The sequence below is a fragment of the Eretmochelys imbricata genome, chromosome 6 (genome assembly GCF_965152235.1).
Source record: "Eretmochelys imbricata isolate rEreImb1 chromosome 6, rEreImb1.hap1, whole genome shotgun sequence".
Classification (NCBI taxonomy): Eukaryota; Metazoa; Chordata; order Testudines; family Cheloniidae; genus Eretmochelys; species Eretmochelys imbricata.
Genome location: NC_135577.1, coordinates 89,507,634 through 89,522,875, shown reverse-complemented (window position 1 = coordinate 89,522,875; position 15,242 = coordinate 89,507,634). Strand labels below are relative to the sequence as shown.

The 15,242-nt window shown below is 42.4% G+C and overlaps 2 protein-coding genes across 2 annotated transcripts in view; both read right to left on the bottom strand.

The window, feature by feature from the left end:
• Positions 1–530, bottom strand: part of COQ6 (coenzyme Q6, monooxygenase) — a 29,412-nt gene extending 28,882 nt beyond the window's left edge. The window contains exon 1 of the mRNA XM_077819109.1: positions 476–530. Within this exon, the coding sequence (XP_077675235.1) occupies positions 476–515 (40 nt within the window). The 5' untranslated portion in view covers positions 516–530. The remainder of the gene's footprint in view (positions 1–475) is intronic.
• Positions 531–625: 95 nt separating this feature from the next.
• The window catches only part of ZNF410 (zinc finger protein 410), a 32,588-nt gene continuing 17,971 nt past the window's right edge, over positions 626–15,242 (bottom strand). The window contains exons 9-12 of the mRNA XM_077819110.1: positions 6,732–6,857; positions 5,910–6,047; positions 2,966–3,101; positions 626–1,436 (exon numbers count right to left, since the gene is read on the bottom strand). Coding sequence (XP_077675236.1) covers positions 2,974–3,101; positions 5,910–6,047; positions 6,732–6,857 — 392 coding nt within the window. The 3' untranslated portion in view covers positions 626–1,436; positions 2,966–2,973. The remainder of the gene's footprint in view (positions 1,437–2,965; positions 3,102–5,909; positions 6,048–6,731; positions 6,858–15,242) is intronic.

Sequence of the window (15,242 nt, the reverse complement as noted above, 5' to 3'; positions counted from 1 at the left end):
CACTGTTGTTCCATTAGGCAGGGGTACGCTGTGCAGAGAGGTTTCAGGGTGTGAGCAGTCTGGTGGCCAGAGCACTACATAGGCCAAATCCTGTCCCATAGAAGGGTCACAGAGGCCTCTCCTGTTACTACAGCCCAGAAGAAAGTGGTGGTGGTGAAGGGACTGTATTGTCGCTGTGTGCCATGCCACTAGGTTGGATGGGATGGGGAGAACAGAATTCCTTCCCCACCCCAAATCATCTTCTGTGTAAAGCCCATTTATACTCAGGCTTGTAGGTGTGTACCTGTGGGGTGGCAGGAAGTAGCATATTGTCCTAAAGATGTAAACTTCGACTTTTATCTCAATGGGGTGCTAACTCAGAAGTCTAACAACAATCATTTAAATGTCCACACAGCTAACAGTTTCACCACAGACCATTATAACAGAAAGATCCAGAGTTAGTTGGATTGATGGAACATGATTAGAGCACCATTACCTTTGTACTCATCCCGGCTACCATCTAGCACGGTTGGCATGTTTTCAACAGTGACCCTTGCACATACTGTCTGTGCCACACTTTGGGAGAAAGATATACAAATTATTACATTTACAGAATTTAAATAAAAACACTTTCTGCCAAACCAAATCAGAAGCCAAAGAGCGAAACAGGCTGTTTATTTACAATACAGTAAAACACTTAATCTTCTACCTCTGATTTTTAAATAAAAAAACTAAACATACTAATAAGCATTTTAGAAATGAAGAAATATGGGGCAAAGCAAGAAGCAGAGCTGGCTCTGAGGTAATCCTCTAACTTGTGTCTGGCTTCAGACTCTGGGGCAAGGTGGAACTCTAGGGAACATATTTTCATAAAGCAAGGAAGAGTGGTGGAGAAGCTCCTGCCCCTCAAGGAAGAGCCTCAGATTCTAGTTAGGGTCAGCCTGGAAATAAACCTTCAAAACTCAGAAGGAAGAATGGGACTGCAATGCTCTGATTTAGAATCCACAACACCCTAAATATTCTCCTCTAAGAAAAGCCCCTATTAGTTGCTTAAGCAATACTAATAATGCCTTGTAAGTGCTGGAGCTTGTGAACAAACTTCAGCTTCAGGTGAAAGTGGTTTGATGTTGCAGTGGTGGAAGTGCTGCATCCCTCCCGATGGCAGGTTCAGAAAGTCCCACCTGTCAGTCCAACATGATTAGTGGCTCCTGGATTTAGCTTCAGGAATCTGCTTCAGCAACCGGGAACTCTCATGTTCTACATCTCATATCCCATTCTGGGCTGCAGTTTAGTTTTTGTTGCAGCAAGTCATGAAAAGTAAACTGCCTGCACAGCATGTACTCTGGATTCAGGTCCTGCATCTCTCCTTTAAGAGATCTGCACACAGAAGTCTGTTCTTTAACTTTACATCCTGTGTCTTCTCTTACTATATCATTGGTTTCTTCTTCCTTTTGTAACTGTAAAATCAACACACACATAGTTTAGATTAACATTTATCTGCATACAGAGCATCATCAGTATTCTGCACATAGAACTAGTTTACATTCTTCCAAATCACCCACAACTGTCCTGCTACCCACAAACACCCAACCTGTTCTAAAAAGCTTGCCAAAACATGCAGCCAAAGCAAGCAGCCAAAGCAAGCATCCCTGCTCCCAGGACCAGGTCACCAGCACCTGCCTCCCGGTTTTCAGAAAACTCATTTTCCTAGGCAGCCATCTGAAAACTTATGTTGAACCCCACTCTGAATTAAAATTTTAAAGTGTCTGGAAGGAAGAGAGGGAGAAGAAAGAATGGCAGGAGGATCGGACTTAATCTATAAACCTATTAAGTAAAATTGCAACTGAAAAGAAGCCGAGATTGGAGTAAAAAAAGTGGCACAAAGTGAGCTTGCTTGAACTGAATGAAATTGTTGATAAAAGAGTCTGACAGTCAGTTTTCAGACTTGTTACAGCGACCTCCCACCAAAAAAAAAAAAAAATTCTTAAAAGGGATGGAAGTGTCTATGTGAAAAATCTAAAGCTTGTTTTGATTGGACAAGATTGCTACTCCTTTTAGGCAGTTCTGGGGAACACTTAATAACATAGGATCATTTGACTGAATCAAAGATATTCCACCCAGACGACATCATTATTCCCATGGCTATGTCCTGAGCAACAGCTAAGGTTCCAGCTATCTCTGTCTGGCATGTACATTTCCTCCCATCTATTTTATATCTCTCTCTTTTTGCCTTCTATATAGTAATAGTTCAGTTTAACCAACCAGAATAGATTTAATGTTGCAGTATTTTGGTGAGATCTGGTTGGGAAGCTAAATGCGATTCCTGAGCAGCCTGTCTTAGTAAAATTTTGCCAAGGCCCTGGGATTTCCAGTTGGGTCCTGTACTGTTCTTGTGATCTTCCAGCAAATGAACTGCAAGTCAGACACACACCCTCTTTTGCTATTTTTATTCTCTTGCCTTTGTGTATGTTTTTGCTTGTCCTAAAGACAAACAGGATTGGACTTTTAAACAATTTAAGAACTGAGAACGACCAACTAAATTTGATTCAGTTCAAATAAGAACAGTTGATGCCATTTAAAGAGACTTCAAACACAGATCCTCCCTTTAGTTTAAACTACTCCTTACAAAGGGGGAGGTGGGAAGGGGAGAGAAGGGAGAAAATGGTATTGCTAAAATAAACAGCTAAGTTTTAAATATTATATAGCGTACTATGAATTTACCCACATCTTGGCATTGTAACCATGAACTCAAGTTATGCTGTGACAGTAAAAACAACAAAATATGCGACTTAAAAACCATCTCTGATCATCCTAACAAAACGTGCTGTGTTCTCAGGCCAGAAAGTTGTCTTTCTTTTGGTCTACAAATATCTTAGAAACAACAATGTGAAAATACAGACTCTTCATTTTTATTCTGAAGTTTAGCAGCAACATTAGATTTTTTTTTTTAAACTTTAAAGAAGGAATAAAGGCCTGCTCAACTGACCTGTACATTTACTGTAGTAAAGCAGACACCCCATAGGAGTGTCTCCCTGTTGACATGGTGACCAGGTGATGAGATTGTGGCAAAACGACATCAGGTGCTGATTGGAGGGCTCCTGGTGTCGCTTCAGCAAGAACCTCTGAGAATCACAACACATTGACAGACAGTGGCACCACACGTTTAGATTGCAATTTGCAAACAGACCTATTTAACTGGAGATTAATTTAAGTGCATCAAATCACCCTGAGCTCTTCATGTGACACACCAAACAAACTTGACTGTGGCCTTCAACAAAATGACTCAGTTAGGAGGATGAAGAGAACATAGCAGGTATAATTTAATTACATTAAGTAGTTTCAGAGTAACAGCCGTGTTAGTCTGTATTCGCAAAAAGAAAAGGAGTACTTGTGGCACCTTAGAGACTAACCAATTTATTTGAGCATGAGCTTTCGTGAGCTACAGCTCACTTCATCAGATGCATACCGTGGAAACTGCAGCAGACTTTATATATACACAGAGAATATGAAACAATACCTCCTCCCACCCCACTGTCCTGCTGGTAATAGCTTATCTAAAGTAATCATCAGGTTAGGCCATTTCCAGCACAAATCCAGGTTTTCTCACCCTCCACCCCCCCACACAAATTCACTCTCCTGCTGGTGATAGCCCATCCAAAGCGACAACTCTTTACACAATGTGCATGATAATGAAGTTAGGCCATTTCCTGCACAAATCCAGGTTCTCTCACTCCCTCACCCCCCTCCAAAAACCCACCCCCATACACACACAGACTCACTCTCCTGCTGGTAATAGCTCATCCGAACTGACCACTCTCCAAGTTTAAATCCAAGTTAAACCAGAACATCTGGGGGGGGGTAGGAAAAAACAAGAGGAAATAGGCTACCTTGCATAATGACTTAGCCACTCCCAGTCTCTATTTAAGCCTAAATTAATAGTATCCAATTTGCAAATGAATTCCAATTCAGCAGTTTCTTACTGGAGTCTGGATTTGAAGTTTTTTTGTTTTAAGATAGCGACCTTCATGTCTGTGATTGCGTGACCAGAGAGATTGAAGTGTTCTCCGAATGGTTTATGAATGTTATAATTCTTGACATCTGATTTGTGTCCATTTATTCTTTTACATAGAGACTGTCCAGTTTGACCAATGTACATGGCAGAGGGACATTGCTGGCACATGATGGCATAAATCACATTGGTGGATGTGCAGGTGAACGAGCCTCTGATAGTGTGGCTGATGTTATTAGGCCCTGTGATGGTGTCCCCTGAATAGATATGTGGGCACAATTGGCAACGGGCTTTGTTGCAAGGATAAGTTCCTGGGTTAGTGGTTCTGTTGTGTGGTATGTGGTTGTTGGTGAGTATTTGCTTCAGGTTGCGGGGCTGTCTGCTGTCAGGGTGCCAATGCCTGAAATGATGGGGCGCCCAGGAGTTCCAGGTTTATGGATCTTGGGTAGTAGATAGAATATCCCAGGTCGGGGTTCCAGGGGTGTGTCTGTGTGGATTTGATCTTGTGCTTTTTCAGGAAGTTTCTTGAGCAAATGCTGTAGTTGCTTTTGGTAACTCTCAGTGGGATCATAGAGTAATGGCTTGTAGAAAGTGGTGTTGGAGAGCTGCCGAGCAGCCTCTTGTTCATATTCCGACCTATTCATGATGACAACAGCACCTCCTTTGTCAGCCTTTTTGATTATGATGTCAGAGTTGTTTCTGAGGCTGTGGATGGCATTGCGTTCCGCATGCCTGAGGTTATGGGGCAAGTGATGCTGCTTTTCCACAATTTCAGCCCGTGCACGTCGGCGGAAGCACTCTATGTAGAAGTCCAGTCTGCTGTTTCGACCTTCACGAGGAGTCCACCCAGAATCCATTCATAAACCATTCGGAGAACACTTCAATCTCTCTGGTCACGCAATCACAGACATGAAGGTCGCTATCTTAAAACAAAAAAACTTCAAATCCAGACTCCAGCGAGAAACTGCTGAATTGGAATTCATTTGCAAATTGGATACTATTAATTTAGGCTTAAATAGAGACTGGGAGTGGCTAAGTCATTATGCAAGGTAGCCTATTTCCTCTTGTTTTTTCCTACCCCCACCCCCCAGATGTTCTGGTTTAACTTGGATTTAAACTTGGAGAGTGGTCAGTTTGGATGAGCTATTACCAGCAGGAGAGTGAGTTTGTGTGTGTATGGGGGTGGGTTTTTGGAGGGGGGTGAGGGAGTGAGAGAACCTGGATTTGTGCAGGAAATGGCCTAACTTCATTATCATGCACATTGTGTAAAGAGTTGTCACTTTGGATGGGCTATCACTAGCAGGAGAGTGAATTTGTGTGGGGGGGTGGAGGGTGAGAAAACCTGGATTTGTGCTGGAAATGGCCTAACCTGATGATTACTTTAGATAAGCTATTACCAGCAGGACAGTGGGGTGGGAGGAGGTATTGTTTCATATTCTCTGTGTATATATAAAGTCTGCTGCAGTTTCCACGGTATGCATCTGATGAAGTGAGCTGTAGCTCACGAAAGCTCATGCTCAAATAAATTGGTTAGTCTCTAAGGTGCCACAAGTACTCCTTTTCTTTTTACATTAAGTAATACATTTATTTAGGCTATTAAGAGTCAGCCCTAATAGTGAGATGTATTAGCATAGTCTCTCAAGGTAAAGGATGAAAGGCCTGTTTGAAACATTTAAAACATCTTAGGTTTTAGGAGAACGAGCTGCAGGAACAGTATTGCAATGCCTTCCCAGGACATGGGCTAAAGAATTAATCTCTTTTCCATCTCCAGCTTTATAATTCATTCTCCATCTACTCATCCCACTACGTGCACAGTAAAAGCAACACTCAATCATCCCTCTGCATCATAGTGAGACTGGAGGAATGACCCTACTTCAGTCACCACATATAAGGGGGCGGAAAAAAGAGCAGCTGGTCTCACCCTCCTCTACTCCAATAATAGACTCAGTATCTGGCAGGTGCAGAGACTCCACGCCAAGACGAGGCTGAGAGTTCATGGAGATCAGATTCTTACTATGCACAGCTGCTTCTTCCAGCAAACTGCTGCCCACCAGCGACTCTGTTACAAAAACAACGTGCTGTGAACTATCTAGACTCTGCCTTTGCGGCTCACCACCCACAGAGGAAGGGACCTCTCTGTCTCATACAGACCCAGCGAAAATGTCTATTTTCCAAAGATACCCACTTCCATGAATTCCCACTCTTGGGTCTGTGCTTCCAGCACATCACCAGGTGGGAACTCCCAGAGTTTTAAAATGTTAAGCCCTTAGAACACCTGCAATACAAACAGGCAGAGGCGGATATATTAGGTGAATTACTTATATTGGAAGAATAGGTTCTGCACCCTAAAACAGAGGAGAGGTATGTATGAAGAGCATAAGCTTCCCTTCAAAAGGGAACAGATTCAAGATTTTTCAAAGCAAGGGCCCACCTGCCCCTTGGCTGTCACCCAGAGATGCCCTCCTATCTTTTCCCCTCAACCTCTCTCACCTACTCCTTTCCCAAGAAGTGTTTCCTCCCATCCAGACAAGAATTCCCTTCTCCATCCTTCCCTAAACTCCTTAGGGAAGGACAACCTGCCTGCCCCCACTGGCCTGTCCTCTCCTATTCCTGTAAGAACACTCTCTCACCACCACCTCCTCCTCCTCCCCCCCATATACCCGCTTGTTCACTCATGTGGCGGAGTACCCCCCTCTCATGCCCATCCCAGGGAGGATGCCTTTCTCTCCTGCACATTCCTTACCCGGTTGCTCTCGCTCTCTGCTTCCAGCAGCTCCAATTCTGGAGTGGTGCTTTCTCATATGCACATTCCGGCTACCACTCTGGGAAAATGTCTTCCCACAGATATGGCACTGATGGGGCTTCACTCCTGGAGGGGGGGAAAAAAAAAAAGAAAAGAAAAGTAAAGACCCAATCAATAAATGGGAATATGGAGTCAAAAGGATAACATCATTGGCACTGAAATTCAGGTTAAAATCAATTCCTGTTTTCTAGAGAGAAGTAATTCTATCAGAAGGGAAGCACTTCAGAGATCAATGTTGCAAAGTGCTGAAAGAATCAAGTCTTAAGGAGGACTATCAGGTTCTCAGCCCTGTTTTGTGAGGATGTGTAAGTTATTTGCAGTGTCTGGCTATGTGCTCAGGAGAGATGTGGAAACATTTGATCTCTAGTTTGTACCTAGAATGTACTCTAACCAAAAGAGGGGTACTGGATGAGGGCAGAGTCTTGTGCAGTCTGAAAGATGTTGCTGTCTCTGGCCCACGCCATGAGGACAAGGCAGAGTCTGGTGTCCAGCCTCTAGTTAGTACGTAGGTTCGCTGTTTAAAGCCCAGCGTTTAGAGTTTTCACCGGACAATGGTGTTCATGGCCCACAAATGGAAGGCCAGTGGAGATGCTGTTCAAGGAAAAGGGGTGGAGTTAAACTTAATCCCAAAGAAACTATAAAAAAAACCAGCCCCTACCTGCCGCACCCCACAGCCTCATTGAGGACACCAGAACAAACCACATTTGGAGTTTGCTGACCACGTTTGATGTTCAAAAGAGAATGGAGACATTTTTACAAAAGTGAAAATACCTCTACTATTTCAAACTCCTGTCTCCCTCTTTGTCCAATTACCATGAGAATAAAAACCAACACACACACACACACACACTCCCCCAAACCTGCTCTTGCCAACCACCACATGAGAGAGAGCTCAGATGGAGTGATTCTGATGATTATGGGGAGCAAAGGTTAAAATCTATCTTATAGTAGAAAGCTAGTTAAAACTTTAACTATGTTGTAGCTATCTGGCTCAATGACAAATATTTTATATAAATCAGTGAAATATTTGTACCTTTGAATTTAGAAATGGAATAAGCTAGAAAGGAGATGCAGGAGATAAATCAATCTAGTTTGTGTACTTGTGGCCTAACTGGCATCACAGAGACTTGGTGGGATAAATATCGTGACTGGAAAACTGGTATAGAGAAGAATAAGTTGTTCAGGAAGGGCAGGCTGGGAAAAAGGGGAGGAAGTGTTGCACTGTACATGAAGAATGTATACACTTGTTCTCAGGTTCAGAAGGAGGTGAGAGGCAGACCAGTTGAAATCTCTTGGTAAAGATAAAATGGGGAAGAAGGAAAAAAAAAAAAAAAAAAAAAAAGCAGACAGGGGTCTACTACAGAACACCAAACTGGGAAGGAGAGATGAATGAGGCAATTCTAGAATAACAGAAATACCTGTAATATAAACATAAGACCTGTAATAATGGGGGATTTTAACCTTACCAGATATCTGTTGGAAAAGTAATACAGCAAAACACAAAATGTCCAATAAATTCTTGGAATATGTTGGGAACAACTTTTTGTTTCAAAATGGGGAGGAAGTAACAAGGGGGACAGTCATTTTAGACTTTGATTCTGTCTAACAGGAAGGAATTAGTTGCAAATCTGAAGGCAATTTGGGGGAAAGTAATCACAAAATGATAGATGTAATGATTCTAAGGAAAGAAACGAGTGAGAGCAGCTGAATATGGACAATGAACTTCAAAAAGGAGGCTTTAACAAATTCAGAGAACTGGTAGATAAGTTCCATAGGAAGAAAATTTAAGAGAAAAACAAGTTCAGGAGAGCTGGCAGTTTATCAAAGAGAGTATCTATATTCAAGGCACAACAGCAGACTATCCTGGTGTGAAGAATTAGAATATGGAAACATGGCTGCATCAGAAGCTCTTTAATGGCCTGAAAATCAAAAAGGAAAAAATTGCTAAAGATGAGTGTCATGCTGCCTGGAATGGCTCACAACTGTGAGTGCCACTCTCCGATCAGACTGTCAGAAAACAGGGAAGACACCTCAAAATGGTGGTATGTTCTATAATTAGATTTCACTAAGCCAGTAACAAACGTGAACTCCTGGATCACTACATTAGCCTTACCATAGAGTCACGGATAGCCCCCTTAGGCGCTCCAGCCGATATTACCATCCAGACAACTGGACTTTGTGATACTGGTCATTATGCCTAATATCACATCGAGATGACCTTAGGTTACTCCTGTGATGTTATATGATTAAAATATGACCATGTAGATCATTGTTCCTACCACTGTTATATAATTGCAACAAATCTTGTACAAAGTATGTCATGTAAGATGTCTTTGGAAAAGTTTTGATTTGCTGAATATGATTACACTATTTGTATACATGTATAATTTTTATAGCTAAAGTTATGAATATTGACTATGTACCTGTACTTCAAATGTGTCTGCCCCGTGGTAGTTTGCATCCATGGCCAGCACACTGTGAATGGAGTATTCAAGTTGATGGCTCATCAACAAACACAATGAACCATGAAAGAAACCTATCCACACCTGACATGGGTAAAGACATCTGCTATGACTCAGCAAAGCATGCATGGACATGTGACTTGCCTATGTGACTCCAAACTCCATCTTGTTACTTGTATTTTTCCCACAATCTGTGCGGAGGACTTTGTTTGAAAAAAATGGGTTTCCCTCCACATGGCAGAAGCTATAAAAGGCACTGGAAGCATCTCCATTTTGCCTCTTTCCTGCTCAAACCTCTGGATTATGAACTTATACTATGGGAGCATTCTAACAAAAGGACTAAGGACCTTTCAATGTTTTGGAAGTAACCAAAGACTTAACAAGCCAGCAGTTTATTCCATCATTGCTACAAGTTTGATCCAAGAACCTTGCGCTTTTTGTATGTATTTGATTCCTTTAACCAATTTTAACTCTCACCTTTCTTTCTTTTTATAAATAAATCTTTAGATACTAAAAACTAGCAACAGCATGATCATTAGGTAAGACCTGGGTATGTGGCAGGTCCTTTGGACTCAGAAAAACCCTTTGGTTGATGAAACTGGTTTTAAATAACCACTCATCATTAAGTCTAGTGTTTTTGGTGGTGATACAAGGACTGGAATACCTAAGGAGACTGCTTTTCTGACTTCTTGTTAGCCAGTGTGGTGCAACAGAAGTTTACTTCTGTTGCTGGTCTGGTATATCTTATGGGAGAATAACCACCAGTTTTGGGGGGGTGTCTGCCCTATTTCTCAGCAGTTTGTCCTGAATTTGGTATTCTCAGTTATGACCCACTTAGGCACAGTGACAACTCCCAACCAAAAGGGTCAGTCACTTACCCAAGGTCAATGGATACTCTCAATCTCCAACCAAAGACAATGCTGGCAGCCAATTTCTCTAGTAAACTAACTAAAGATTTATTAGCTAAGAAAAAGAAACGTTATTGAAATGTTGAAAGCAGGTAAAATACATTAACAGGTCAATAAGTCTGTAAGTCCAAAATGACAGCAGAGATGTAGTAATCCGCTAGTTTTCTAGAAGTCTCTCAGGGTTACCCAAAACAATTTTGGGGATCTCTGTCTTGCATCTGGAATGCTTCCCTGAGTGTGTCCAAATAGTTCATAGATATATTCCCTGGATCCATTCTTATAGCTCCTTTCCATGGAAAGCAATCTGGGAAGTGCTTTCATTCACAGTATGGGCTTCTCCTTGGTTGACTAAATGCATACTGAGTCTGCAAATTTCCATTGTTGAACATAATGACCCAGGCTTTAAAGTTAGCAGCCCTCTTCATTTACATTTCCAAGGCTCCAATTGTGTTTGATTGGTAAAAGTAATTACCAGGATATAAACTATGTAAATTGTAATGTAATAGCACACATCAGTCCTTCCTTAGTTTTCATGAAGTTTACACATCAAGTAAATTCTCATCCTAATACTAACTCACCTTTTGATCTAGGGTTAATTAAGTACAGGAATATACATAACGTAATGCGATAGCAATCAACAGAATACAGACAGGTTAAAACAATATCTATTAACACATAAGTGAGTTAATCTATGTACACTAGACTACTTAACATTTCTTTGATATTTACACAGAAGTGAATTGGCCTATGGCTCTGATCTGCTGGGCTGTCAGCATCACAATAAGTATCGGAATAGCACAAGCATGCAGGGACAAAATCAGAAAGGCTAAAGCACAGGGTTGCACCTAGCCTAGCAAGGGACATAAAAGACAATAAAAAGAGGTTGTATAAATACATTAGGAACAAGAGAGAGAAAGATGAAGGAAAGTGTAGGTCCACTACTTAGTGGGGAAAGAGAGCAAATAACGGAGGAGACCAAGAAGGCAGAGGTGTTTAATGTCTATTTTGCTTCAGTCTTATCAAAAAAGGTTAACTGTGACCAGATGCTTAACACAATTAATATTAACAAGATGGAAAAAACACAAAGTAAAAGAATAAGGTAAGAACAGGTTAAAGAATATTTATATAAAAGTCAGATGTATTCAAGTCAGCAGGGCTAGATGAAATTCACCCTAGGGTACTTAAGGAACTAGCTGAAGCAATCTCAGAACCATTAGTGATTATCTTCAAGAATTCATGGAGGACAGATGAGGTGCCAGAGGACTGGAGAAGGGCAAACACAGTACTTTCTTTAAAAAAGGGGAACAAAGAGAACCCAGAGAATTATAGACCAGTCAGTCTAACTTCAATACCTGGAAAGATCCTGGAACAAGTTATTAAACAGTCAGTTTGCAAATACCTAGAGAATAATAGGGTGATAAGTAGCAGTCAATGTGGGTTTGTTAGGAACAAATCATGCCAAACCAATCTAATTTCCTTCTTTGACAGGGTTACTGGCCCAGCAGATGGAGAGGAAGCAGAAGTAGTCAATCTTTTACTCCTGGGGGCATTCTGCACCAAAAAAAAATAAAAATTCTCCACGCAATATTTTAAAGTTCTGCAAAATTTGTCAAAATAACACTACATGATCACACCAGTTTCAATTATTTTGGTAATTTATTTCAAAGTACCTGTCAGCAAATATGTCTGTAACAATACAGGCAAACACAAAAATTCCCCCAGGAGTAGAGAGTTAGAGAAACCCCTATGACAACTAAGTTCTTGTTTCTCTGCCTCCTTCCTAGCCCAGAGCCCAGCTGGGGGGCCAGATATCCCTAAACCCCTTCCCGAGCCCATCCACAGTTCTCCACCCCCCAGCCAATACACCGGAACCCCCACGCCCCCAGCCGCACGGCCCACCTGGCCCAGATACAAACACACTCTCCCCGCCCCGAGCCCAGCCATGCCCCCCCAGCCCAGACACCTGCCCCCCTCCCCAGAGCCCAGGGATCCAGAGGGAGAAACAGCTTGTTGCTCAGTCCCAGGCTTGTGTGGAGTTTCCCCATGTGCCAGCCTCTCCTTCTTTCAGGGCATGCTGGGAACTGCAGCTGCCAGGAACCCTCTAACTTCCTCCCCTCCCCCCGGCAGGATCTTCTATGTGCAAGCTGGGCTCTGCCAGGTCCAACAGCCCCTAGTGGCAGCCAGCAACGTTGCAGCCCATTTCTGTAGGAGAAAGGAAATTCTGCGCGCACATTAATTTCTGCAAAAGTCTGCATTTCATAGTGGCACAGAAATTCCCCTGGAGTAATCTCGATTTTAGTAAGTCTTTTGATGCAGTCCCACATAACACCCTCATAAGCATACTAGGGAAATGTGGTCCAGATTAAATTAGTATAAGGTAGGTGCAAACTAGTTGAAACACTGTACTCAAAGAGGAATTATCAATGGTTCACTGTCTTACTGGGGGGACGTATTTAGTGGGGGCCTGATGAGGTCTGTCCTGGGTCTGGTACTATTCAATATTTTCATTAATGACTTGGATAATGGAGTGCAGAGTATGCTTATAAAATCTGCAGATGACACCAACCTGGGAGTGGCTGCAAGCACTTTGGAGGAGGGGGTTAAAATTCAAAACACTGACAAACTGGAGAACTGGACAGAGGCACTGGCCACTGTCAGAAGATAGGATACTGGATTAGACTGATCACTGGTCTGACCCAATATGGCCATTTTTATGTTCTTATGTCTGAAATCAACAAGATAACATTTCATAAAGAAAATACCAGGAAGGAAAAAAATCAAATGCACAACTACAAAATGGGGAATAATTGGCTAGGTGATAGTACTGGTGAAAAGGATCTGGGGGTTATAGTGGATCACAAATTGCATATGAGCCAACAATGTGATGCAGCTGCAAAAGAGGCTAATATTCTGGAGTATATTAACAGGAATGTGAGATATAGGAGGCTATTGTCCTACTGATAAGGCCTCAGCTGGAGTACTTTGTTCAGTTTTAGACACCACACTCTAAGAAAGATATAGACAAATGGGAGAGAGTCCAGAGGAGAGCAACAAAAACAACAAAAGGCTTAGAAAACCTTACATATGAGAGATTAAAAAAAAAAAATGGATAGGTTTAATCTAGAGAAAAGAAAACGGAGGACCTGATAATCTTCAAATACATGCAGGACCGTTATAAAGAAGACTGCTATCAACTGTTCTCCATGTCCACTTGTTGGATCATATTAAAGAAGTTCTGTATTAAAATCACAAATGGGTTTGATTCTCCATAGTTTAAATTCCAGGGTATTACTAATTAAGAGGTCTCTTGGTTTTTGGTACTGTTTCTCTCCCTCTATGTGTGAAACTTGCAAGCTGCTAATTGCGTTAGTACATTCTAAGACAGAGTCTATTCTCAAAGCAATTCACAGAGAGAGAGACTCAAAGCAATACTCTAACAACAGAAACAGCACCCAGAGACTCCCCGCCCTTTTGTTGTATTAACAATTGTGATTAAAATAGAGATAGAGGATGTATGTGGATGGATGCTTGGTGTGGATAATAACTGAATGATCAGGGAGGTGCCAGCCTAAGAATCCAGTGTCCAGCGGCTGAAGAAGGCGTCAAGTGGAAATAACAAGAGGACCCCCCCCACCCCACCCCCGGAGGGCAGACTGGAATCCACCCAACAGCCTCAAGAATGGGAGAACCAAAGAACAAGATAACATCTTGGAGCCGTCAGGAATGTGCTATCTGCTGATTGATTCAGCAACAGCATGAAGCAGCAATTCCCATAGACTGGCATAGGAAGAAATTCCTATAAAAATAGACTCTAAAAAATGAGAACTTTGGGGGTCTGATTCTGCAAACCAACTTCCAGGAGCATCAGATGAGCATCTGACAAGGCCCTGCTCCCTCCTCATGTCCAGGCCACCTGGCCAGTGGCTCGGCATGAGCAACTCTAAGGCTGGTAACTATGATAACCTTGCAGAACCTGTGTGTGTGTGTGTGTGTGTTTGTATGAATGAATGTGTGACTAAATATGAGATTGAATGGAATGTTATAACTATAACTAACTGCTTACTATGATTCTTTCTGTATTCACAATAAATGTGGTATTTTGCCTTTTTCCCTTTAATAAGATCCTGCTGGTTTTTATTTTATTGGTACAACATTTTGGTGGAGAATTGCGAAAGGGGGAATATTGGTAAAAATACCTCAGTTATTGTAAATATTGGTGTGCACACCGCCAGCTCTAGTGAGCTAGGCATTTCTATTAGGTTAAACCAGACCTGCTGGCCTCCGAGAAGGTAGCAGGGGACCTGCTGGCCTCCGAGAAGGTAGCAGGGGACCTGCTGGCCTCCGAGAAGGTAGCAGGGGACCTGCTGGCCTCCGAGAAGGTAGCAGGGGACCTGCTGGCCTCCGAGAAGGTAGCAGGGGACCTGCTGGCCTCCGAGAAGGTAGCAGGGGACCTGCTGGCCTCCGAGAAGGTAGCAGGGGACCTGCTGGCCTCCGAGAAGGTAGCAGGGGACCTGCTGGCCTCCGAGAAGGTAGCAGGGGACCTGCTGGCCTCCGAGAAGGTAGCAGGGGAAAAACGCATACATTAAGCTATGATTTCAGAATCTAGGCTGTGTCACTTGCTAAGTAATACCAGCAGTGACAAAGAGATTGAAATATCCATGTTAAGATGTTTAAAAGAAAACAGGGTAAGCCAGTACCAGAGGGAAGAATGGAGTCAGAAGGAACTCCAATCTCACCTTTTGTTAAAGAAATTACACCTTTTAAACAAATCCTTCAAAAATTTGGGCACAGTCCTTGGACTAAACAAGCCCTAGCTGATGTCTGCACTATTTCGGACCTAGAGGATAGATTGGCTCAGTATATCCTCATATACAAACCTTCTAGTGCTGCCAAAAGAGATGCAGCAGCAATTTGGTTGTTGTGGGAGGCATGTAAGGATTCTTCCCTCCGCTTGTCCTCATGTAAAGAGGAAAAGGCACAAACAGAAAAGGGAGCAGACAATTGGAAGGTGCTGGTTACAAATACCCAAAGCCAGCTGAAAATAGTGAAAGAGGCACTCCAGGAATACAAAAAGAGTGAAA